The sequence below is a fragment of the Hippichthys cyanospilos genome, chromosome 20 (genome assembly GCF_059441005.1).
Source record: "Hippichthys cyanospilos isolate Australia breed blue-spotted pipefish chromosome 20, RoL_Hcya_1.0, whole genome shotgun sequence".
Lineage (NCBI taxonomy): Eukaryota > Metazoa > Chordata > Actinopteri > Syngnathiformes > Syngnathidae > Hippichthys > Hippichthys cyanospilos.
Window position 1 is genome coordinate 8100425 of NC_142388.1, and position 27869 is coordinate 8128293.

Sequence of the window (27869 nt, forward strand, 5' to 3'; positions counted from 1 at the left end):
ATTTGAGCTCTGCCGGGACCAGATGATGCGTCAAGGCGAGCTAATGGCAAGAACAATGATGTGCAGCTTCTCTTGTTTAGCGTACAAATCAAGTTGGAGTGGAAGAGACGGGTGATTTGCGCTTTGTGTGTATTCGACTGCCGAGACAATTTATGCTGCACTTTTACCGCAATAACAAGAAAGGCATGACTGGAGACAATGTGTCCAGTTGACATCTTCAAGATTTTCGCTCCTGACATATTTCCACAGGCAAAGGCGGGTTAAACCAGGTTCTTTTGTTCGGATCTGGTCAGTTGGCATCACAACTGCTCCCTTTTTGGTTGTAGGCTACAATTGACTAAATGAAATAAAGTTTTTAGCATTTTTAGCTTATCCTGTTGTTGTTCTTTTGCTTTGGACACGGTGCGGTATTTTAGCATCTTAAGTAGTATTTATGGGGCTGCTGCATAGCAGTGCCTCTTGCATTCCTATTGCTAGCAAAGCAAACACATATCCTGGGAGTATGTGTAAGTTTTTGCATGCGCCCGTGGGAGCATTAACGGCATTACGGTAAATACAGCAATACACTCTTCTCCTCCGGCTGTGGTAGCTATAACAGACATGGAAACCTCCAGAGGAGTGCCGCCCCCACATGTAATATAATTTAATGATAACTAGACCTACAATGAAATTTAAAACAAACAGTTGGTCGTTAAGAACACATTTATGTATAATCATTTAATTCATTATTCATTTTTATATGATTAATCTTTCATATTGTCACTTTGGTCAACCGCATCCTAGCTGAAAACACAGCACTGACTATGATTGTCCACAAGAGGACAGCACCTTCCAATATTTTTACACGGCAGCAGGAAGCTTCAGCTGCACTGCTGAACTGCACAGTCGTGCCTTCTCTGTGCGTTATTTATATAAAGCCCTGAATCAGCTCCACTCATGTCTCCTTTCTGGTAATAATTAAAAAAAAAAAAAAACATGGCACCAAAAACAAACGAAAGGATCATAAGTCACTCTCAGAGAAAGCACCACAATATTAAATTTGCCTCATGGAATGCCATTCAGTCATTTTCTGTCCTTTTATGTCTTCTTTATAAGGCCTTCATCTGTCGCTTTTATTTACTTAAAATGTGGCACACACATTGATTGGGGTTAAAACACTAAAAAAAACAACAATACAATCATATAATATTTCATTGTAGTGGGTTGAAACATGCGTGCTCGTGATGTGCGCGTGTGTTGGCGTGGGTGTGTGTCTGTGACTGATGAAAAAGATAATTGATTTCAAAGCCATTACACACCATTAGTGTGTCCTACAACCTGTACAATTCAATTGAGGCGAAAAATTAAATCAGAGGAGGGAATCGCAAATAAACCGTGGTAGGGTAAAAACGATCAATTAATTTGAAACGCTTTTCCTTTTAACATTCAAATTACGACTCCTACACCCTAAATGAGTTCGCAACCGTCATAGAATAATTATGGCTACGAAATCTGAGAATGTCTTTTAGAGGTAATTCCTCATTCCGCCACTAGATGACACATATCTCAATTACTGTACTTTGTCAAGTCGGGCATCTAGTGATGAGCATTAAAACTCATCTCGCGTTATGGAATACAGAATAAAAATGATAAACCAAATCCCAAATTTTTGGGGTTATTCAATTTAGTTTCAGAGGGCCATATGAGAGTATCAAATGAAAGACTGAGTTTCATTCCCTACTTTGAATTACAAGTAGGTGATATCTGTGTTGTAAGTGTGGAAACACTGCTAAACAATGGTCACAGTTCTTACTACAGTGCTCAATTGGCTTATATCAGGTAAGCATTAGTCAAGGGTGTCAGCTAGCCTCCATAAAAAAGGCATTTGATGAGAATTTTACTATTTATTGTTGTTATTACTATTTTAAAAGACGAGTATTCTCGTCCATGGCACCGAAAGAGTTAAAGCCATAGATAGAATTTTTAAACAAGAAATAACAAGAAATACAGTGGTAACCAAAAATGACGGTAAACCGGGGACCCTCTTGTCATTTGTTTTTTACTCCCACGCATAAAGGGTCGATGACCCACTTTTGGGTCCCGACCCACCAGTTGAGAATAACAGCTTAAGTCCACTTTATGAATCGGTGCGGTGCGTCAGGTGATACAAGAAGAGCCGACCGAGACGGCAAGAGCGGGACATAGACGGAGAGCGAGAGAGACGGGCGGTCTTGGCCTATTTCACGCTGTGTAAAAAGATTACAGATGGCATGACACCACGGCAACGTCTCTGTAAATATGCAGATATGACATCTAGGATGTTGCCGAGGACCGAGAATGGTCAGAATGACTTCGAACCGCAGCCTCTCGCCGTCGCACATTTGTGGTGCATCAAGGGGTTTGTTTTGAATATGAGTCACTGCTGCGCGACTGCTCAGTGTGGTGACGTCCGACCATATGTCACGTAGACTTGCTGAGCTGCCGTGTTTGGGATTAGGTGGCGTGAGGTGAAGCTCCTCCTGCTGCCTCCGGTGACTTGATCAAAACGTAACACACGATTCGTGCTTGCATGCATGCAAAACGCTGCGGCGGCTACTTATGATTCGTCTCGTGAATCAGGAGTGTTTTCGCGGAGGGTCAGGACCTAAATATGGCTGTCATACATGCTGTCATACTAACATTTAATTATGTCATCAATCAATTTAAATATGACTGATGTTTTTTTTTTTTTTTTTTTTAACGTAACTGCCGCCTGACATGTGATCATCATGTATGTTATTCTTAGACATGAGCTTTAATTCAGGCCTTTTTTTTTGTCAGGACTTGCAAAAAATACACATGACACCTAGAATGAAGCAATCTAATTTTGGATCAACACCAAACAACCAAAAAAAAAATGAATGGAGAAATACTGTAAATTCTTGCAATAAACGCAACATTGCTTCTTTGGGGATCACAATTTGTGTTTTTCTACTTGTACTTCTTCTGCTCCAGATACATTTTTTTAAACTACTGGCCTCATTTTGCTTTAACGCCTCAAATCACACAAACGCGTGTGAACACACAGGCTCAATCCTGAGGGGAATCGCCTAGGGTACTTATGTTGCATCATTTTACCAAAATAACATACATATCGCTGACATCAGGACATGATCTCATAAGTCACATTTTGGAGCGTTCAAAAGGGATACTCAACGTAGTTGTTTCAGCAGTAAAAATGTTAATTTTTTTTGTCTATAATTAATTCCGGATTATTTTTCATGGACAATTTATACCTTTAAAACACATTATTCCACTTTCTGTTGACTGAAAATGACCTCATGTATGCACAATGACCAATCATGATGCCGCATGTGAACATCACATGACCAAATTCAGAAAACAGGTCAGCCGTGATTGGTTGTTACATGAGCCTTGAGCACGTGATGCCATTTTCAGTCAATAGTAAATGGAAAAATGCATTTTTCTAGGTATTAAATTTAATTGTACATGAAAAAAAATAATTTTACTGCTGGAAATATTTACAATTTACAATTGCTTGCTAACGAGGCGATGAAGCCAGCAAAGCTAAAGCGGAATTTTATTTTATAGCGCTGTTTTTGACCTGGTTTGTTATAACGAGGAGTGTAATTGTCAATTTGTATTTTCTAAATTTCAGTACAGTTGAAAAGTAACAAATACAGTAAACCTTGTTGTCGAATTGAGTATGTTGCTGAATAAAAAGCGCACTCATGTTTGTCTTAAATGATTTTTTTTCTGCAAACATGACCCTTGGAAAATTTGCTTTCTAAAAGGGGAGATGCCACAGACTCACAACTTCTATACATTTTGTGACTGAATATTTTTTAATTGAAAATAAGTAAACTGTGGTAAAATTGGAACGTGTTTACAGCCTGTGGGATGGGCAAAAGTATTCTCAAACATTTCTATTGGGTCTCTTGATAAATATCTCTTGCAGGTGTATCTGGAACATGTCCCTTGCCATAAACAGAGTTTCACTCTACTGTTTTTACAGCCTTACCCAAAATACATACAGTATGTCTATATTTTCTTTTATAGCTGTCGTGGGACAAATATAGCTTGCGATTGCTCCCGTGAGTATAAACAGACGCTGACCTTTTAGCGTAGCAAACATATACAATGGGCATACACATGCAGTCCACATGCAATATTTCATGGGAAGTGAGTGTGTATAGACAGTGACCCGGAGTGCAAAGTTGAGGCTATATCGGTGCGGCTAACTTCCCCAGACGCGGAGGTTTCATATGTAACGTCATGTAACTCGATAGGGCTATTAATTACGCCTGTTTCCTTGGTGACCTCACAAACAACAGCTGCACAGTTATCGGTCATCTTAGCCACACTACCTTCCTAACGTACTGGAGCAGTACAGACAATTCTGTTATGTTTGGATGTGACTGATCCATTTATGTGTGACATCAAAGGATGAAAATGAGATAAGAGATTGCAGATTGTAGAGGACTGTCACATGTATAGCACCAAACCAAACAGTGAAATTCTTACGGCAGCCACGGTGGGCACAATCATGCTAAACATGCCATTAATGGTATACATATGTAGAGTACTGCACCAACACTACAGTAACATGCCTGGTGGCGTTTACTCGTTGTGTTTCCTCAGTATAAAATATAATATCAACAGCAGTCAGAGGCAGCACCCAAAAAAAAAAAAATCACGCTATAAACAACACACAAATGAATAAAAACTTCTCCCTCAAATACACCTGATTCAAATCATTAGGCTTATTTTCAACCTCCTGCGGAGCTTGCTAATAAGCAAATCGTTTAACTCAGGTGGGTTGGGGAGAGAAAACCTGAAAATTTGCAGGATACCGGCCCTCAAGGACTGTAGTTTGACAATATAGTGGTTGTAGCATTTTTTGTTTGCTGGTGTGAGTCCGTTTCAATTTCTCCTAGTAGGTATTTACATCTGTCTGTTAGATCTCACTGGTTTGATTTCGGTTACAAATGTAACTCTGAATATAGTCTGCGCAGGAAAAACCCAAATCTGAAACTGATTCATCCAATATTTACATCCAATATAGATAACATTTTGTTGGTGTATTAAGCTGCAGTCTTGGTGCCGTGAATTGATCCTTTCCCATGGTAACTGGGAACCTCATTCAAGTTTGTCCTTGAATGCATCGGATGATGTCTCGCTTCTCTCAGAGTCGATTTGAGTCACTGGTCTTCATCCACACACGTGCTCGCTCTGTGCTTTATTTAGATGCATGTGTGCATAGGAAATGAAACAGGAAGCTCAAAACAAAAAGCACCCCAGACATGACAGAGAGAACCAGGGTGGGCGCTTGCAGTTCTCGCTGAAACATTCTTCAAGGTAAATACAACCATAACTGCTTGTAATTGATCAGGGGGATGGGCCCATTTTGAATAAAGTTCCACAAAAATCAGTTTTGGGGGTTGGGGCTTATGTAATATTGCCAAATGACCTACATTTGACAGCATTCGAACAGGGGCTTTGCCCTCACACTTTAGAGTGCCTCGTTGTCATAGAGTGACAAATATATTATAATCGCCACGAACATTAAGAGAATCTAAATGAAATAGCTCCTATTTTTCCAGTGGTATTTGATTGATTAAACTTAAGTTTATTTGGTTCAAAACAAATAAACTTAAGTTGAAGTCACAGTTGTCAAACTCCGGTCCCCAGTGGGCGGTTTCTAGGTTTTCCAGGTTTCTACCCCCTAAACACCTGATTGAAATGATTGGATAACCAGCAAGCTCAGCAGGAGCTTGAAAACGATCCTAATCATTTGAATCAGGTGTGTTTGAGAAAGAAGCATGGAAAACATGCAGGATACCGGCCCTCAAGGACTGGAACTTGACACCTATGGTTTAAGTGCAAAAACACAATTTTTCCAAATGTTTTGCAGCCTCCTTTTACATACTTGATTTCTTTCAACCCTTGTGCACAAACATTGCAAAATATACAAACTCGCTAATTTTGTAAATGCTTTTAAAGGCGTAAAAATTCAAGTTATCTATGAATATTTTTTTCCTTCGACCACTCCAATTGTTCAACGGCATCGGTTCTATCCATACTTAAATTAGGTTAAATTGATTAACACCCACCAAAAATTGAAAAGTGGTATGGTCTGTCTTTGAAGCCTGGTCTCTATCGCCACCTACTGTCTTGATGTGAAACACAAGTCAACAACGTACTTTGTTTGCTAGTTTGACCGCCGCTCGATGGAACGTTGCAAAAATCGCGGGCCAATCAATGTCGGAAAAAAATATTTCACAGGTACCTCATAGAACAAAGGTTGCGCGCCAATGAGGAGCCATTTTGAACAAAGCGATCGCGTGCGTGAGGCCGCAGCGGCATTTAGTGAGCGATGTCGTGCGAGTGTGTCTTCCTGCGACAAAGGGGGCTGCTTTGATGATAAGCAGCGCGGCCGGCCTCGGACTCACGCACCTCCTCTGTTTCATTTCAGCACCCTCCTCCGTTGCGGCGAGGTCACGCACGCTTGTGTGTCCGCGTACGTGCATCTACCTCCGCGCGTGTGCGTTTAGGAAAAGGTAGGCCCTCCTCTCAGGTCCGTTTTTCCTAATACGTCCATGTGGGTCTCGCTGGAAAGATCAGTTCTATTCTGGTGCCGCCAGCCTGCCCGGTGCTGATAGGGAAGGATTAATGAGGTGGGGCTCTCATCAACTCGTAATTAGAAACAACGCTAACCACTATTTTGGTGCTTGTTCCTATGCTGGGATCTTGACCTCCGCGACCCTTCCTTACCGCCTGAATAAATATAGGCCCGGCAGCTACGTGACACATGTTCCAAAAAGAGGGGAGAGCAGATAATTCTCCGGTCTTGCCGTTAGATGCTCACATTTCACGAGGACCATATCGCTTTCTCTTAAAATACACGCTGTCACATTTGTTTTGTTGTTATTGAGACTTACATCGGTTGGGAATGGAATGGGCATCTACACATCGGCAACCGGCCCAAAAAAAAATAAAAAATCGTCTTGTGGCAGCGAAAATGAGAGGAAAATCGAATGTGTTCCAGCTCAGTGGTTTCTCATCATTTGTTTTCAATTATTTATGATTATCCTATGAGAAATGTTTTTTTTTTTTTTTTTTTTTAAAGCTAAGTACCCCCTAACCAGCACAAAGCATCTCTTCTTCAATTCCAGAAGACAGATCATGGAACATCATCTGTTTAATTTTGACTTGTCTGCTGGATAATTGCAGCAATAATGACAATGTTCATCTGAATAAAACTTAACAGTATGAAGACATAGGTCATTTTTGTCAGAGCATACGTGATGACACAATTTACCAATAAACTGCTTCATGTTCCAATTATTTTGCTCTTAATTTGAAAAGAAAATCATATTAGATTTGCTGATACCTGCAGAAACCCTTTTAAATTCTCATGTAATCCCTGAAGCAGAAATGAGTACAAGTACAAGCAAAAGTTGAAAATCTTTACCCTACTAGTCCAAGTCCCAGGTCTCTGACCACGAGTCCACTCGTGTCCCTCGAATTATTTATTTCCTTCATAGTTTATGGAATTTCCTTAAAAATGTTACATTTTTTTATAGTGTTTAATGGTTTTGTTCCCTATGTCACAACTGAAATATAAACCAGCTTTTCAAAAGCTTGACTTTTTTACTTGATGTCTAATATTTCTGCAATTCAGACGTATATAATAGAATAAAGAAGGCCTTTTTTTCTCTTCCGGCGGCACTAAAACCAAGATTACCATACAGCACATTTTATTTAGCCACATGAAGACAGCAGTTCGGTCCCGTTGGCGTAAATCTCTTGATAATTTTTGGGGGGAGAGAAAAAAAATAAACTCGAAGCCTCCCTGTTTATTTTCAAAGCTCACAAGTAGAGATTACAAAATTACAGTGCTTCAGTGGTAACTGTTTTCAGGAGTAGCAGTAGTAGAGGGATGACAGACAAGTTGAAGAATCGAGAGCAAGTCATGCAAAAAGGTGAGGGAGAAGGCCTCCGTTATAATAGCACCCTTTGTGGAGAAAAATAAATCCATCTGTCCATAAGTCAGTGCAAAAATAGTCTTAATGTATGCGTACAAAGAAAATAGATTATATATATTCACATATTGTACGGTATATTCTTGACAGTTGACAAGAGACACAGAGAAAAAAAATATAGAACTATAAATCATTCTAATGGAGCCTCTTATGCTCAAAGCTGAGTTTCTATAATATCGTTGTGATGCAGGAAAGGAAAGACAAGCTATGGACAGTGCAATTTAAAAAAAAAAAAAAAAAAAGCATAGTGGGAAGAAGACAGCACCAAAGGGACTGCAAGAGTCCATCACACACCAGGAGCAAATGGCATGCTTTGTTGCCTCAAGCAGACAGCAATGTACACAAACTACACTGTTTACATTGTCATATAGATCAGTGCATAAAAAAGCTATGTGTTGAGAAACAAAAGCATACATTATTTGCAAATAGCATTGGCTCAGGTGGCAAGCTCCCGTTTTTGTTTTTTGTTTTCTTTGTTTTTGCCCAAGGCTGATCGCTGAGGATAAATGCAGAAGCTACAAACGTGCTAAATGGTTTACAAGTTACACAGCACCAGTTGACAAACACAAATGATACATGTGACAACATGTTAGCACACTTTGAATTGAAAATCAAATCAATCATCCACGCTGATTGCAAACTCTCATTCATGCGGCGAAGAGTTGCAGCAAAATCCCTTCAAAACAATTGTACAAACAACCCGCGACATTTTCATTTGCATAGCATGGATTTTCACCAGGAAAATATGAAACTCTTCTTTGCATCATCCCCATATTTTTTAGCATTTGTATGCAAAGCAAAAATACTTCATTTGAAACTGGGCTATAAAACGGAAATGTTTAAAATTCCTGTTCAAAACGGTCAACTTTGATGGAAAAAGTCTGCGTTCATGATGTTATCCCTTATCTATTTTTAGTGACAGGCAGTCTCATCAAAATTTTAAGCACTGTACATCCCTGTGCTTTATTTATGCATCAATTTTCATGCAAATAAAATGATAACAGTGGAGAAGCACGCAAACAGAAGGAAAAAAAAAACATTTGCGAGGATTGTGTCAGTGCGTACAGCATTTTCCTTTATCTTTAGTAATTCCCTAACCGAGGGAGTAAATTAAAGCTCATGCGCAATGAGTCAATGAATCAGCAAACTGAGATGCAGTGGGTTGAAGGTAAACTTTGTGTGTGGGCATATTCTTTTTAAACTGTTTACAGATGAATTTACAGTCGATCCTTTTTTTTTAATCTCGCCGTGACTCATAGTTACATACGGTTAAGGCCAAAATGATTCGTTTTCTGGCCACATTCTGGTTCTTCTGGTTGGAAATGACAAAGACTATAGATAAATATTAAAGACACATCCATTGGTTTTTGTACATATTACAATTTTCTTTGTACATGTGTATACAAGGGCTGTACCCAATTATTATTGTAATAGTTGACGAATCTATTGATTATTCAATCAATGAATTGATGGATCACACTTAAAAAAAAAGATTGCATCCCAAATCAAGAAAGCAAATTTGATTTGGTTGCTGATTTGGTTTGTAACATGGCGGCAAATTTGCAAAAATGTTGGAAGCAATTATTTGTCAATTAATTGTTGCACAGTGGCTCACATCATCTTTAGGATGGTCATCAAAACAGGAAAATTATTGTTTAAAAAATTGAAAAAAAAAGGAAAATATGTTCAACTATGGTTGCCGAACTGCCAGTATGCAAAGGGTCCACTAACTAAGTTGTAATATCACCATTCACCACTAGATGGAAGGTGTGGTTTAGTTGCACCGTCATATACGACAACACGACATACTAATATTTTTTTGCAGATTTGAAATATGGAAAAACACAGTACCTCAATAATATCACATTTTGAACTGAATTGGTCTTTTACCACCAACTCATGCCATATAATGAATAACTGGGGATTAAACGTTGACATTTTCTCATCAAGTCTCAGCATATCTACCAACAAAATTCCAAATAATTTGCAAATGAAATGGCAAGAAAGTTACTGCACGTGAAAAAGCTCTGTGTGAAAACCTCCAAAGCGCATCCCCAAACAATGGCAGACGGCCGTCAAAAATGTCATTTCGCCACAAAATGTCTCCCCACAATTTGTGGCAAAAGTGGTTTTGTTTTCATAACAAATATTTTTCGAGTAACCAACAAAATATCCCTTTTCTTCTCATTACAGTGCACTAGTTTTTTTGTTTGAATTCAGATTCTCATCAGGCTCCATTTGAATGCAGTTTTCTTAACCTGCCTCGCGCTAAATGATTGACGCTTGTCCATCTTCTTTTTCATGTCATAGCTTTGAATCAAAGCTGCTAAGACGCGATGTTGCCGCGCGCAGGCCCGGTGGTGACGCTAGAATTAAGGCATTGATCGAGGCACTAGAAACAGCGCGTGAAAGCAACACTTTGCCTACGGATCACTCGGCTGTAGCTTAGTGTCACGGGTTGAAAGGTCACACCGCACATGGCGGGGAAGGGTGCGTTCATTTGAGGTGGGTGCCTCACCTCTGCTACCATGTATTACCATAGCTCATCGTGACAGGGGGGTCAAAATATATTGGGCACACACTGTTAGGACGTTACAATAAAGCTAGCACAAAGATTAGAAGCAAAAAATAGATGAGAAAAGCAGGCAGTAAAATGTGTCCTTTGTTACACTAAAATATCACTAGTAGCCCTATTTCAGTTTTTGTCTTGTTCAGTGGTGTTTTTTTGTTTGTTTTTTTTGCACGTGGTTCTGTTGATTGCGGTAAAATAAAAAAACGAGATTCTCTAGTGGCCAAGAACCAAAGTGGGTCATGAACCCATTTGGGTAGGTCATAGCTAGCTTGTAAAAATATGTACGTACAGAGATACCTTGACTTGTGTGTGCTGATGAAATAGTAAACAAAATACTTACAGTAATATGTTCAAGTCCAGAGAGAATTCTTTGACAAATCCACCAGTTTTCATCTTCTCTGAGGTCGGCCATTTTGTTATTTGCTTTTGAATGAACGGTTGCTCAGAGCTCAGGTTACGACCAATCATAGCTCAACTTGTGAATGTCACATGATCAAGCTCAGGAAACAGGTGAGAGCTGACTAGTCGTTACCTGGGCAGAGAACAAATTAAATGTCATTTTCCGTCGGCAGCAAGTTACAAAATGGCCGCTCCCTGAGATGATGGATAGAATACTTATCGGAAAAATATGTTTTTGTTTTGGAAAGAAAATGATTTTACTTTAAAGATTGTGCATTACAACTCTACCAACAAAACATTGAGGCAACAATTAATCAAGTAATTAATTCATCTATTTGATTACCAAAACAATCAATTTTTTAATGAATTAAGATTGGCGAAATGCTCAGAATATTCTGTTTTCATTAGTCCTCTGCAAAAACAGATGAGCATTTTGTTGAACCACAGTAGGACATTTGCAAACAATCGCCATTTTTTATTGTTTTCTCATGTTATGGACAAAATCGCTATCAATCTGAAAGAAAAGCATTGTTTTTAAATAAAGGGAGAAAAATAATTTGAAGAATCGCACTCACTGATGAATCAATTATTAAAAGAGCTTAGTGGCAGAACTAAATTAAACTAACATTTAAAAAATAACTCTTTAAGTCAAGGTACCAGTGTATTTGTATTTGTCACGGGAATGAAATGTATGGAGTTCAGGCAAGAAGGTACAATGTCAGCTCAGCCTCTGGCGAGCCGAGGTCATGGCCAACGATATGCTTTTGGCTGTAGGCCAAAAAGTTTAAAAATATAACATACATATGACAGATTATTTTCAAACACTTTAGACTCGAGTCGTGACTTTGCAACAATGTAAGTCCCGAGGGTCACAAGAGTTGAGAAGCCCAGCTTTAAAACATGTTTCTAGAACTGCTCGAAATGGACATAATAGTGGCTTAGTAGATTTCAAGAATTTGATGGAATACATTTTTAACCCTTGCGCAGTATTGTGACACATTTTTGCCTCATTTTCTCCCACATCATTCTCGTAATATTTCAGCCAAGAGATGGCGCATTCTTGGTAGCGTTGGCCACTAAGTGGTCATTCCATGTTTAACTTTAGCAGGTTTTCCACATTTGGGTGAAATTTCAGCTCCCTAGTCTTCTTTCAATGCTTTCTTTTTGATGAGAAATGCCTTTGATGTAAAGATCCTACTGCGCAAGGGTTAAAATTTGACAATTGGGTTAAACATTGATTGAAATGCTAAAAAAAAACATAAGCGGCCATCCCTATTACGTATTGTACTCAAAACATAAACATACTGTCCCAAACAGTAATAATTACATTTGACCAATATATACACAGAAGATCAAGGTTGCATTCCATTCAGAAATTATTGCACAGTAAGCCAAAGTGGGCTCGTAATGGTCACCCCTGTATAAAAATAGAACATGAACACACCAGACATGTCTTCAACTGTTTATTTTTGTCTTTTTTTTTAAATGACTGGCAACACTACTGGCCAGCCCCACCAACATGTGTGCCACAGTGTGACGCGTGAACTTCTCCTGTCTCACACTTGCTCCTCCGCAGTCCCACATGGAACTCTTCCAAGCGAGCACATTCTCTCTCCCTCTGTCTCAACATCTCAACTCGCCTCCGGGACGTCGGCCAGGTCCTAACAGTAGGGATATTTTGGCATTTCTCATCAGTTCTGACCCACAGCTTTGCTGACCCACAGCTTTGGCACTCTGCAGAGTCCTAGACGAGCACGGGCGAGGAGAGTCAAGAAAAAAAAAAATAGTGGCTTACTCACTCACATTCCGCACTCGATACCCAATGAGTGATACGAGCGGTTCAGACAATGGTCTCCACACCCATGAGCTTTGGCGTGAGGATCCGTGGCGTGATTCCGTTGTTGAGGTCTTCCTCAAACTCCAGCAGCTGGCCCATAAAGTTGAGGTTGGGGGAAATGATGGGCCTCCTGGTCTTAACGAATTTGTAGGCGTCCGTCATGGTCATCCAGGTGTGCTTCATCAAGTAGGCGATGACGATGGTGGCGGAGCGAGACACGCCGGCCTGGCAGTGGATCAGGAGGCCCATACCAGCTTGGTGTGCTTCCTCTGGAAACAGTAGAATGAACATTAGTGGCTGTCGTCCATTCCCGGGGGTACGGGGAGCTGGAGCTCCTTTCAGATGACTTTTGAGTCAAAGGGAGACTACGCTCAACGTGCATGCAATGAAATCGTGTTTGCAGCCGGAAATTTTCCACGACGGGACTTTTCACGACAGCGAATCTATGTCTCGGACGTCAAGATAAAAAACATCTTGTGCAATCTACAATCTGACTTAAGTTAAAAAAAAAAAACATCCAATTAACCCACATTGGGAAAAAAAAGACAAAAGAAATTCATTAATTCATTTTCATACTTGCATCAATTTCTTGCGGAATCTATTATGTTGTCATTTGTAAATAAGTAAAACAAAAACAAAAAATGGCCAAAAGTCCTGCGATTTGGTGTACAGCAGACGGACAAGCGCGAAAGAAAATACAAGTTTAGCATTGCGACACGTGCCTGATTCCTAGTTTAACATGTATCCCAATTATAAATAAACGGCTCGGGGATGAGCGGCGAGCATATCCGCCACACAGTTCAAGTCCCGAGTTCAATTCCAGCTCACTCCAGCCTTCCTGTGTGAAGTTTGCATGTTCTCCCCGAGCCTGTGTGGGTTCTCTCCGGGCGTCCTCGTCCACTCCAAAAACACGCCTGACAAGATATATTGGACTCTTTGAATTGTCCTTAGTTGTGATTGGGTGGATGAATGCTTGTTTGTCCCCGTCTGCCCTGTAATTGGCTGCCAACCGGTTCAGGGTGTCCCCCGCTAACTGATGATGGGAGATATTTCAAATGGAAAATGGATGGAGAATATTCTCACCGATAAATTCAAACGCCTCCTCGAAATACTGGCGAAGGTTCTGCTTGTTGCTGTCGGTGGCGGGCAGGCGCTTGTAGATGAACAGGCCCGTGTCGTAGTGGAAAAGCGGCAGGTGGGTGGTCACGTTAAGGACGTAGCCGATGTTCAAGTGTTGCAGCAAGTTGATGTCCTGAGCGTCGCGCTCGTTGCCCAGGTAGAGGAAGGGCAGCACCGGCGTCACGTCCGCGTTCTCGATGTCTGGAGTGGAGGGCAGGGTGTGAGGTAGCGCCCCCGAGAGGCCGGCGGCCGCGCCCGGGTCCAGGCCTTCGTGAAGGTGCAGCGAGTGTTCGCACAGGTTCTCGTGGCTCTGCCTGAAGCAGCTAAGGCCTCCTGTAAACGTAAGCATTCGTTTTTGATAGTTCAACCAAACTACATCACTTAAGATGCTATGTTAATGCTAGCGTACCATATGCAACCATTTAGCCAAGTACCCTGTAACCAGTGCAAAGCAGTTTTGACTTTAAAAAAAAAAATATTGCATTCAGTGTCTGATTTATTCAACATTAGAACCCTTCAAACTTTATTTGTATTGGTCCACAAAATTGTAATCGACATAAAGTGTCCTCTTTTGGATCATAGAAGAGATCTGTTATTTAAAAAAATAAATAAATAAATAACTTAATTATTGACAAAAAAAATATTAATAAATGCATATTTATCCACAAAAATAATCAACATTAACAGTCAGGCCCGTATATAGAGCCCTTGTTTACCTAAAGCATTTTAGAGCGTATTTTAAGAGAGGAAAGTTTACCACAATAGCTGTGAGACAATAGCTAATACGAAACTCAATTTTTATTGTGCCTCACTGAACTTTTGGCCCCTATATAACTGGTTTGCACCTGTCACCCGTAATACCATTGAGTAGTGTGGAAACACACACACACACACACACACACACACACACCACAAAGTCAGTACACATATTGTTCACAAAGCAATAGTTGATGCATGATTTAATGTGAGGTCATTGCACAGCCTTGCAGCTTCCCCTTTCGGTGCCCGGGCAGGTGGGGAGTTACTTTATGGTTCTTATACAGTTCTCACACAAACGCGCGCACACACCTACACACATCAACCGATAATTGGGGGAGAACAATATACAATACTTTTGCAATAGTTTGCCAACAATATCAGTTACTGTTTAATCAGTTCATAATGCTCTTTGTCCCATATAAAGCTGTCCAACTGCTTTTTTTTTCAGTGGCAAAAGAAAAATTCTGTTTCAAAAAGAAATAAATGACTAGACAGTTTAGTGCAACTACTTTTTTTTTCAATTCCTGCAGTCAGGATATGTGACTAACGTAAATGCTTATATAAAATTAAATATATAAATAAATATTAAATATATAATAATATTTAATATTTAATAATATTAAATATTATTAAATATATAAAATTAAATATATTTTTCATGTTTTTGGGGGCATGCATTAATGACAGGATGCGGTATGTGTTCTAGCAAAACTTAAATGATGTCATAAATTGTATAATTAGTTCATTGGGCCTCTCAATATGTATATTTGAAGCTATATTTTGCAAAGAAATCACAATGTTGGAGCTTAGCAAAAAGTAGCTTTGTGTTCCAATTAATTTGCTCTTCATTTGAAAAGAAAAATGCAATGTTCCCACCACCCGATCTTGTGTTCCCATCACAGCACTAAAAAGCATTAAATTACATTTGCTGATATCTGCAGGAAATCTGCTGTACTTAAGGCCAGTAATTGCACTCCCGTTTGAGAACCACTGCAGAACATTTTCATCCTTCAACAATTTTATGTTTTATTTGACTAAAAAGGCTGTGAGTCAACTGTTGCGTTTGTTTGCCAGACTACAGATTTGCATTAAATTGGAGGTCAAAACCGAATCCACTTTTATCCCAGCATAGAAAGAATAAACAAGCTAGAAGTATTTCATTTTTGAAGGGCGGGCAGAGCATCAATCCGCAGCAAATATTTTAAGCGCGCATTTCATAAAACCGAGCGTTCCTGTTTAATTTTAGCCTCATGTGAACCTCATCACTTTGATTTGGGCAGCGAATGATGAGCGGCGCTCTTTGGCCTGAGAGAAAAGTCGAAAACGGAGGCAGCCGAGTGTCCTATGTCCCATGTCGGGTCTTTGACGGAGAATAGCTGATTAGTTGAAGGCGAGGTCAAAACTCGGTCAACCGAGATGTAATTTGGTTGCCTCCAGTGTAGCCAGTGAAAGCAGCGCCAGTCTCGCGGTACAGGCCATTTGCATGCTTGTGAAAAAATAATGAGATGCAGGCATGTGCAAATTGTCCATGAGATGAAAACGTTGCTCAGTCTTTCCCATATTTGCGTATCACAAGACACGCAATCAACTGATTGATGTGTTTTCCGGCACTAAGTTTGGAGCCGATTCTGATTCCATGCTGGCTGATCATCAAACACAGTTTAACAAAATTAAATACTTATTTAAAACCAATGCAGCCCGTAGTCTACTGTCGTATCGCAACTTTTTCTTTGGCTTTTTTAGGACTATTCAAAAATGAAGAAAAAGACAACCCGATGCATCATCACGCGTGACTTCTTTTTTCACTTGTGACGATTTTAACAAGAATTTTGTCATTAAACGTATCAGTCTTTTCGTTTTTCCGTTTCACTATTAAACAGTACTTAACTTATTTTTACATTTGCACGACAGTCAAGTTCATGATCAAACTGATTGTTCTTAAGTCCTACTTTGATAACCAGTTTAGCAATCAGCATTTTCATATAATGTGTGGTTGGCATTTTCCTTATTATAGGTGACGTCTTGTTGTATATTCAAAAAACGGAAACTAGTTGAGACTCAATCAAGCATCTTGAAACTTGTTACTTCAAGAACAATTCTACAATCAAACAAAATGTATAACGAATAATCAATAATCTTCCCTTGACAACAAACAACAACACTCCATGTGGACTCCTCTTATGTTAATGATTCAGTACAATGAAAATCAGCAATAATATTTAAATTTACCTGGTAGGAAATGTAAAAATCAATACCCAACATTATTTCTATGAATCTCTATCACATTTACCATTTCCAAATGATCAGTCCAACATTGCAAGGGAAATTCCAATGTCCCACCACTGATGAGTGGTTTTACAACAGGCCCACAGGCTACTCACACATGAACTCATTCACTGCCAGTGACGACGATAAACGTCAAAAAATCCATTTCAACAAGGCTAGAAATGAATGAGTTAACTTTTTCAATGCAACTTGAAGTGATTGGCAGACATGCAAAAGACACTCACAGCCGAGCTCCCGACAACATGCTGCCACCCCCCCCCCCCCCCACACACACACACACACACGGCAATGATAGAAAACATGGCAGACACTCAACATACTGCTGTGACAGCTGCTTCTTGTACTTTTGTTTTGTCAACCCTAAAAAATAGCAGTTCTTCAGAAGGTACACGAGGTTTCTTCACTAGGTGAACGGTTTCTGAAGCTATCAGCAAATTTAAATGAATGCGTTTTAATGTTGTACCAGAACAAATGAGAATCCTGGACATGAAAGGCCGTACATATCATACAAAGCGCGGGAGAGGCGTGCGCACGTGCTCAAGAAGAAGCCATTTTATGCCCCGCCGTTTCGCGCGATTAAACAAGCAATTTGCCTACAGGCCAGGTCAGCCGATCGGAACAATAAAGGTCAAAGTTTAACGGGCTTTACACAAACAGCGCACGCTATTACGCAAGCTCTCACGGCTTCATCTGGGTTTATATTGGCGCTAAAGCTCCCGGCGCCGCTAAAGCGCTCATCGCTCTCAGACGTCGAGAATGATTTAGTGCCTCCAGAGTCAAACTAAGGCCCATGAAATTGCACTTTCTATGCCTTCATATGCCGGAAAGCCCCCCCTTTTACATTGGCTCACCTTTGAGAATGACGGGGTCTTTGCCCTCCCTCCTCAGCGACTCCAGGACCACGTGGAGAGGCTGCGAGGGCGCCAGGCGGTGCGGGTCGGCGGTGCCGTCGTCGTAGACCACGATGTCTTTGGAGAAGATGCCCTTAAATGAGTCCTTGCCCTCCCGGCAGGAGATGAGGTCCAGCACAGTGATCTTTCCCTGCTGCAGCCTCCGCCGGCTGATCTTGTCGGAGCAGTTGATGTGCACGGCCCCCCGGATGTGGCTCTTGTTGTACTCGGTGAAGGCCCGGCAGTCGATGATGACCGGCACGGGCCCGACGGGGTGCCCCATGGGGCAGCAGGTCATCCGCTTGGCCAGCTCATTGGGGTGGATGACTCTCACAGTGACGGACGGGTGCGCCTTGGGCGCGCCCGGGCCGAGGCTGGGGGCGCTTAACGCTTGGTGGTTGCTGAGCATAGGGGTTCCCGCATAGCTGAGGTTGGGGCTGCTGGCACTCACCTGACTGTGGTTCAGGCTGGGGCTGTCCTTCTCGTAGGTGGTGACCGAGCAGCAGCTGGCACTGCTGCATCCACACGACAGGGAGCGCGTGGAACCCTTGGATGAGGGCATATACGTCACAAGGTTGGCCGTCGCCCGAATCTTCACCACCGTGGTGCCGATGAGCGAATTGTCGCTGCTGGCGGAGGCGATGGAGTCCAGGTAGCTGGTGTCCAGTCGCAGTTGCAGTTCCTGAGGTCGGATCGGCCTTGGCAGCGCCACCACAATTCTGTCGTCGAGGGGAGATGGAGGCATGGGGAGGCCGCGGGCTGGACGTTTACGGAGAACTCAACACGCCGCTCTGACACAAGGAAAAAGATTTTCAAGGTCTCGCTCCATCCGACCCCTTTTAACTCATTCAATCCTAAAGACGTATTATTTAGCTCTTTTTTTTAAGTTGTTTGGCCAAATGAGCTACTAACGTAATCAATTACTTTAGGGCAGTGGCTCTCAAATGGGGGTATGGGTACCTCTGGGGGTACTTGAAGGAACTACAGGGGGTACTTGGGATTTTAAATCAAACTAACATGCAAAACTCCTTTCAAAATGTTTAATTAATTGTGTCATGTTCATAAAAGACATTTTATGTTCAGTAGGTTATTCAATTTCATTATTTTAAAAGACCAGATTCTGCCCATTCTAGAATGGTTCGACCCTAATTATCACATGCCAACTCTCGTTACCTGTCAAGTTAATTATTTATATTTGTGAACACATCTCCACTATGATTATGTTGAATATTTATTGATGGACAACTATTTGTTTATAATTATTTCTTTTTAAGAATGGGTCAAAAACAAACATTTATTCATAATTAAGTTAATTATGTATTTTTGTGAACACATCCCTACTTCACCTCTACTACATCTCTATTTCATAGCTATTCCATAAATTGACAAATTTAACAGTACACACTTATTTTCATTTTTTGTAAATCTCCAGTAGCCCTTAAATCGTAACACCCTTTCCTAATTTTGAACAGCTTCTGGATCCTGTCACAAAGTCTGCTAATGAATGCCTTCTAGATACATTGAGCTGTTTTAGCATCTTTATTTAAAGAAGCTAAAGAAGAATTTATTTATTTAATTATCTACCCAAGATTGTGTATCAGCACGGCAGTCTATTTGATCGCAGCACCTCAAGCCAAATATCATTACAAGTGGCAACACCCACATTCATCACAACAATAAAAAAAGAGCCTTTAAGTAACTCAATTCAAGGAATTCAATTCTGAATCAACCTCTTAGTGTTTTATTTTATTTTTTATTTTTTTTTATTGTTATGTCTTAACCAAAGCTTCTTGGACAGATAACACCAGAAAATACTGCAACACTGCAGTTTAATCTCTCCTACAAGTGAGGAGACATTAAGATGGACGGTAAATTCCTTCCAAATGCAAGCGTTTTAAGAGCATGTCATCCTGTTATGTTATGTAAGGACCACCGCCATGCATGTTTGCATGCATGCATTCATGCATGCACTCTGCCTGCCGTGGTCATCTCCCAGCACAGCAAAGAGAAATCATTCATGTACACATTCATTGAAGAAACTCGGCATGAGGACGTGCTGTGAATATAACGTGAGATGGGCACATAAGCATCGTCCACTGCAATCTTTAATTAAAATATCGGTCTCAGCAGTGTTGGCGTTATAAACTTAATAATCTCAAATGAACACGTTAACATCACAAAATATCACTCAAACGGTTGCAGCGGGACGTTAATTAATTACAGCAAGCCGTGAAATCGCCGCGATATTCCATCAACTTGTAATTGGCAAACTTGCATCCAATTTCTGCTTACCGGTGTGTGTTGTTGTCTTTGGCCCAGTAATTCACTATCTCCGCTCGATGACAGAGCTGCCACCATTCAGCAAGTCCCCGCGCAGTGGATCGGCAACATTTTGGGGCTACTTTTACCCCGTTACCCAGAAATAATGTTGAAGGAAGTCCGCCAGCCTCCAGTAGTCGCGCAGCAGGACTGACGCGAGTTGGAGCCAATTCGCGACTTCATTAATATTAAATGCATCTTTTGGGTACAGTGAGGTCCCGCCCTAGAGTGGGAGGGGTCTTAGCCGGGACGGCTGGTTCTGAGCCAGGGGGGTGGGAAGGGGGTGGGAAGGGGGTGGGGAGTGGGGGGGCCAAGAACCCCGATGGGAGTGTCTGCTTCTTTAAAACCGCTGCTTCAAACCGCCTTCAGCCGCATGTACGCGCAGCGATGATGTCACGGCGAGCCAATCCGCAATCATGTTGAGGACCCAGGAAGTAAGAGCGATGCGTTCACTTGCTGTTTGGCGATGTGGAAACTACAGTGGCGGTACGTCGGTGTGCTGCTCGTCAACAGCTGGTTTAATTATGATAAGTTTCCACGGGGTCTTTACAGGATTTGAATAGTGGTGCAACGTTTATACGTGAAAATAAAATTTCAAAAAACTTGATTTTATGTGTTTTATGTGTTTTTATGTTTATATTTGCACTTACAATTCATTGTACAGCACTTAGATGGACTACAGTCTTTTTAAATGTGCTTTATGAATAAAATTCGACTTGACTACATTTTTCAATAGTTAAACTTTTTGATTTGTAGTTGATGTTGCATTGAAAAGTTACTACCACTGTCTTGTAAAATAATAGTTTTAATTCAAATTCAAAAGATTCTTGCTGCAGGCATTTTTAACAGCACACCATGAGGTTTGTGTTATGTCAAAATCGTCTTTGCTGAGCTCTCTTTTGATATGCTTTGTTCTCCCTCATTCAGACATTTAACTGCATCCTATGTCATCTTAAAAAAACTGATTTATTTTGATGTTTTTCTCTCTCCCTTTAAAATATTCAACTACACCCTCTATTTCTGGATTATCAAGAAACGTGACTAATACAAGATGCTTAATGAAATGCCAATTCGTATATTCGCACTACTGACATGTGATATTTTGATGGTTATCTTTATCCACTTTTCAAACATAGTTTTGTGACTTCTATTTGAGGAAAGATTGGTATTGTTTATTCGACTTTTCATTCATCTTTGTCCTAGTATGAAATGTCCTTTTTTCAAACAGCTCTGGATGGCGTACATTCCAGCACAAGTAAATGAGTCACAACAGAACCAATACAGGTCTCTGTCAATAACCTTTTTTTTTTTTTTAAATAGGTAAAAGAAATCCAGGTTATGTAACTTAACAGAACCAAATTTTACCATTTAAGAGTACATGTGGTGATAGTAAAGAAACATTAAAGTAACAACATTACATTACAAATGTGATCTTTTCGGCAGATGTGCCATTAAGCGGGAGCCCATTTTAGCTGACTACGCCGTCAAATACGAAAGGCCCCTCGCTGGGACTTTCTGACTTTAAACCCTAAATATACTTTGAGCTCTCTTTTTATCCTCAGCTGCAACCTGAAACAATGCAGGGCATTTATTACTGCTTCTATTATTAGTGCACTGCGCACTTATTTATAAATTGACACAAGCCATTTGGATTGCTAGCTCTTCTTGTTTCGATTTTTGATGTGAATCGTTGGACCCTCTTAGGTAACAGAATTCTCTTTTTTTTCTTTTTTTTTTTTTAATAAAAGGCAGGTGGTCTTATCAGATACAGCGGGGCCAAGAAACCTGTAGATATGAGGTGTCGGTTAAGCTAGGTGAGGAAAAGATATACAGTTGTGCTCATACGTTTACATACTCTAACACAAAAGCTAATTGCAATACGCCCATGAATATAAAAGGCTAGAAAGCATCCTCAAGTAAATTAGATGAAATCTTCTGTATCGAGTAATATTTTACTTGTCTGGAATAAATCCAAACGCATGATTGAATGTCTGCATTGTGACAAGGCTTTCTTTGAGAGCTTTGGTTTCCAACAGACCACTTCAATTACGTTAGACAACCCCTTCCCAAAAGTAAAATGCTTATCGCAATGGTTATTGATCATCAAACGGGCATAGCTTTTCTTGGGAAATGACTTTTCACATTTCCTGTGTGTGTACATGGTGGTCGTTGTAATAAATTGTCCCAAGTCATAGCGATGCATTCGACTTTAAAGTCTGGTGGAAAATACAGAATTGTATTCATTGTTTTCTTTATTTTTTGCCTTTACACGTAACCAACATGTTGAATTGTAATGAACTTCATTATATAGCGCCAGTGGTTGTAATGTTGCGTGCGGTATGTGTAAATCGACGGCGGCAATAAACATGCAGTTGACAATCGGCTTGGCTATCGAAGCCAAGCCAGTAAATGTGCCGTTGCGAAACAGACAGACAAATCTCTCTTTATTACAAACCAATGCACCTATAATTAAAGCTCTTGTATTAATTTACAGTCCAACTCACCGTTATTGGTACTTTCATCTTTTGCATGATCTCTACAATATCTTCAGAAATGACTGGAAACGTACCAAATGTACATTTTTGGGATATTTTACCAAATTTATATTTTTGGGATATTATAGTTGGATGTAATTATTTAACAAAAGAATGTTTTTTACAATGGTAAGGTGATGCTGGGGGTCGGACCTATACTGGGTAACATAGAAAATACCCAAATTTGACCCTAAAATTAAGGGTACGTCCCTATACATAGCTGCATCCTATATTTGAGGAATTAGGATATATTACCCTCAGTTGAAAAAGAGATACCAAAAGGTAATTGATGGTGGCGTTTGATTGTATAGTGTTAGTAAATTATTGCACTTCTGATGTCCTCGGACTGCTATCTCGTCCTTACCATCATGACAGAGGAAATGGGGATAAAAGGTAGCTTTTTAAAACACAAGTCATCATTCATTGATAAAATCATGACACATTAGCACGGAGAATTCCGAAGAGTAGATTCCCATTTGTGAGTCATGTGTTTCCATCCTGATTGACAGGAAAGAGTGCCACTACAAAGGACATGATGCACTTTGTTTTCTATTTTTTTTTCCTCCCATTGTTTATTGTTTTAAATGATCATTCACTCTTTTGTATAAAACACAATTACTCTAAAGAAAATGTTTCATTTGATTTTTTTTTTCAGGAAATATTCCACATTACGTACTTTAACGTCACATGTGCCAAAAATGGTGAGCAGGAAATATTCCACATTACGTACTTTAACGTCACATGTGCCAAAAATGGTGAGCGGGACTAAAGTTGCTTTCAATGACCTCATAGTAGTAGAGGACTGATAGAAAGGTGGCGTTTTTGAAACGAGGTGACCGCGCAGTTGTGTAAATTCAGCTGGTTCTACCTGTAGGACTAGTTCCGTTAGACTTACGTTAACATAAAATATAATACTGTATTGTCCCACTTTGGTGTGTATGTTCAGTGTTTGAGGGCGGCGCAGTGAATAGCACATTCGCCTCACAGTTAAAGGGACGTGAGTTCAAATCCACCTGGCTGTCTTGTGTGAAAGTTTGCATGTTCCCCCCAAGCCTGAGTGGTTCCCTTTAGGAGTAAAATAAATTATTATCTATTGTATATTTTTTGGGGTTGAGGAGGGTCTAAAACAGGCTGGTACTGAATTAAGTAATATCGTTAACATGAAAAACATGCTCTAAAATCTCACCAATATTTTGTAGTACCCTCACCATGTTGACTCAAATATGTCGATTTTACTTGAACATAATTGGATGTACTTATTTCAATGTGGAACTAAAATTATGCAACGGGTGGTGGGGGGGGGGGAAAGTCAGATGTTGCAAGTCATTCATTCATGATTCATTTTCAGTGAGCTTTAGATTGACTTTTTTTTTTTAACTTTTGGAAGTGCTCAAACCACATTGAGCTTTACAGAAATGTCTGACAGTGGAAAATATGAGTGAATGTGGCTTTCTATATCAGGTTTGCGATCACACCAATATGAGATCATGACAAATGAAGTAAAATACTGTCAAGTGGTTAGCTTTTTGTTTTTTTTTGGTTGTTTTTTTTTCTTTTATGAAGTGTGGAAAATCTGACTGATGCGTGTTGTATACTGGCCCAGAAGAAAGACAGAAACCACTTCCTGACTTTAAACAAGGTACAGACTTCTTGTCGCATTCAAAGCATGAGAGGACATTAAATAAGTTGAGGAACGGACGAATTGCCTATGAATCTGGTCACTAATTTATATTTTTAAGCTTTAATTTGTATTTTATGTAACTGATTACTCCATCCGATCTTCATCAGTGCTTGAGAGGAACATATGAGGCACAGATGGACCTACTGCAATCCCAACAGCCTGAAAAGCAACGTGTTCACCAAAAGCAAGGCAGGACGCTGCCAAGCATTCAACAGCCTGTCACTGTGTGCCGTCGAAGATTCACGCCATTTGGCGTCACGGATGGCTAAGCCTGTGAAACTTGTCTGTGAAAGTCGTAATTGTCGTTTGAAAACTCGATTGATTAGTCATCATTTATTCCTATAGTTTGGCTGTAAAGCGTGGGATAAATATGACAAACTGTTTTTTTGTCTGGCTTCTTTCCTAGACCGGCAACAATAACCTAATCTGGAGTTTAAAAATCTGACAGGTTGAGTGATTAACTGGTTGTGCAATTATTAATTCAATCTACATTTTGTGAGAATACCGACCTGAATCCAGAGCCAGTGTCATGCGTTTCCACATGCCAGATCAGCATCTGTCCTAAGAAGAAAAGGCTGATGAGCGTGTGAATAATTATGACAATTCTCTCAGTTCGGTGGAGGAAGAAAAGATGTCTCAAGTGTGCGTTTTGCTTCTTGGGACCAATGGTGCAAGCCAAAAAGTGACAAGAGTCAGAAAATCTTAAAAAACGATCTTGAGACCTTGACATTGAGAAAAAAATAGGTTTTTAAAGGTATTCATTGTATTTGCAAAACAATTTCGTTATCAATTTTAGGCAAAGTATCTTTTTACTGCTGAAACTAACATAGCAAATTCCCATTCCTTGAAAAAACACTGGTATTGGCACTGATGCCGATACCTGGTATCGATACTTGCTCATCCCTCAATAATAATAATAATTATAGTAATCATCATCATACAGTCACACGCACTCACATTGTTGTTGATGCCGTAAAGCAGGAAAAATGCCATAACAAGGGGACAAAAAAATGTTTAGTATTCAACTTCAAACCATGAAAAATAAAATGAAATAGGGAGACTGTAACCTGGGGGTCCACTGTACTGTTTAAGACTTGTGGGTCCGAAAAGAATATATTAAAGAAAAAATTGACTTGATTTCCCCTGTAAAAGTTACAAGTTGATGCCGTAAAGCAGGAAAAACGGCAAAACAAGGGGACAAAAAAAATGTTAGTATTCCACTTCATACCATGAAAAAATAAAATAAAATAGGGAGAGTGTAACCTGGGTGTCCACTAAACTGTTTAAGATTAATTTCCCCTTTAAAAGTTACATCTAAATTAAAAATACTCATGGTTTATCTCATGGAGAAACCTTACAAAATAGGATCACTTTGCCAAACGAAACGAATTTCACTTGTGACCTCAGAGTTTACACTACTACAGTACATTATTTGGGATAATTGATTCAAATGGTTAAAGAGAAATGATTCACATTTTTCTGGCCTGGATTTTCACTGTCTTCCACTGGTTGCATAACAGCTAGGAGTGGATTTATCTGTTTCTCTTCAGCCTCAAACCTTCCAACTCTCAAGACTGTCCCTTTGGCACTCCGCTCGACGATGGTTATGAAATGTGAAGGCAGACGAGATTTCTGAAGTAGAAGCGTGCAGTATGTTGAGTTTTCAAATTCGAAGTTTCAGTCTTGCGTGCCCAAAAAGAATGACACATAAAGAGAAATGTTCTTACCATAACATCTCCGTTTGTGAACTAATGACAAACCTATTTACTCTAAGCTGCGCCGGCCTTCTCGGTATTATTCAATCACGTTGGCATGTCCTTTCCCCAAAGGGGAGGACTGAATCACCCGGGTGGTTACCTAGCAACTAGTAAATATTGTATAGCTAATGAACAGCGTTTAAACGTGCACATGTACAATTGTTATGCATTAAGATACCGCCATCGTTGATATTGGCCATCGGCGCTCTGAGTATTGTGATGTAATGCTTCAGATTCAGTGAAATGTGAGATGATGAGCTCAACAACAGCAAATATTGTCATTCTGCCTGGGGTGGGAGGTTAATTTGATCGTGACCTTCTCCCAGAAAGGAAGCGTATTACACACAGATGAATTTGAGCATATTAGATGATGTCTGATGATATTTATACTGCCGCAGTTGAGCACTTCCTGGTTTTCGGGGACCGGATCAAGAAAAGAAATGAAACTCGCGTTTATAGCACTTGTCCTTTTGCACAGCAGTTCTTGAGACTTTGGTGATTCAGGACGATACAAATAAAATTTGATTGATTGACTGATTGATTTTTTAATGCCGTGAGAGGAACAATACAGTTTTCTTTTCAAATTAACAGCAAATGAATTGGAACGGGAAAGAACATAGAGTTAAATTGTGTTGTAGTGACTCCTTTGCAAATGATAACCCTAACCCTAAAAAATAATACAGATACGGTTTGTCATTAGAAATGCAATTTTCCAGCATTCTTCTTTGCCACACTTGTACACTGATGGGAATCGAAAACTGGTTCATTTTGAGAAACGCTTCCCAGTAGTTTGATAAACGTGGAATTTCTTGCTTGACGATTCCGCTTATTGTTCTTTCTTTACGTTGCTCGTAATGACGTCTCACCCAAGAAATATAATTTGGGTCTGAACTTTTCCAACATGTCGGATTAGGAATAGGACAATTGTCTCTTTCCGCCATTTTATGTCGATTTTTAGAAATAATGAACAGTGGAATCTCCAATATCGCAGTGTGTTATGAAATTGTTCACAATATAACTGTCAAATATATTATTATTTTGTTGTGCAAGGTATTGGATTTGCTGTTGTCAAACTAATGTTGCGTTTAAGACCATTGGTTACACAACTTTAACGTTAAATAAAAAACAAAAGATAACTATTGTCTGGGATTATTGGTTGCACTAAAAACTGTATAATGCTCATCATACGCCAATTTTTATTTATATATAACAGCAGTTTATGTAAACTAAGATACAATAAAAAAAAAATAGTCATGACATACCAGTGGCTTTCCTGAATTTCTTCTCTCTATCGCAACTATTTTTTTCTGACGGATTACCTCAATCGCTCACACATTTTATAAGAACGATTAGCTCTTTTATCCTTTACCGCAGTGTAATTTTTATCAAAGCCTTGTGACATCATTTGTTATGCATTAAACAAAACATAAATAACACAGTGATCGAATTGTATGGAAAAAACAAGCATACTGAAAACAGGAAGTTTCATCATCTATGATTCCACTGTTTTAGTTTCTTCTGTCGTACTGAAATTATTCAACACTTGATAACACTAGCGTATGTCTTTATAAACCCCAAAACTGTATCGCTGATTTAAAAGCGCTCCGATGGAGCGGCTTATCAGAAATTACTAGCCGCCTTCTACCTCTGACACAAACACGCAGCTTAAATATAAATAACAATGACACCCCG

The 27869-nt window shown here is 39.8% G+C and overlaps 1 protein-coding gene across 2 annotated transcripts; it reads right to left on the reverse strand.

Moving 5' to 3' along the window:
* Positions 1–7823: 7823 nt before the first annotated feature.
* On the reverse strand, positions 7824–24983 carry dusp10 (dual specificity phosphatase 10). Of its 2 annotated transcripts, XM_088403392.1 has the most exons (5): positions 24930–24983; positions 17848–18677; positions 13916–14284; positions 12856–13101; positions 7824–12739 (listed from the first exon to the last, which is right to left on the reverse strand). In XM_088403392.1, exons 2-5 carry the CDS (start codon positions 18629–18631, stop codon positions 12687–12689), a joined length of 1452 nt encoding a protein of 483 aa, XP_088259518.1. In that variant the 5' UTR covers positions 18632–18677; positions 24930–24983; the 3' UTR covers positions 7824–12686. The 2 variants fall into 2 exon arrangements, with proteins under 2 accessions (XP_088259518.1, XP_088259519.1); XM_088403393.1 differs by having other exon boundaries at positions 7824–13101.
* Positions 24984–27869: the final 2886 nt, after the last annotated feature.

Coding starts and splice junctions, on each gene's coding strand:
- dusp10 (XM_088403392.1), bottom strand. CDS start 18,631: ATGCCTCCATCTCCCCTCGACGACAGAATTGTGGTGGCGCTGCCAAGG. Junction 14,285..17,847: donor AGACCCCGTCATTCTCAAAG/GTGAGCCAATGT, acceptor TTACGTTTACAG/GAGGCCTTAGCTGCTTCAGG. Junction 12,740..12,855: donor CCTCACGCCAAAGCTCATGG/GTGTGGAGACCA, acceptor GTGCTCGTCTAG/GACTCTGCAGAGTGCCAAAG.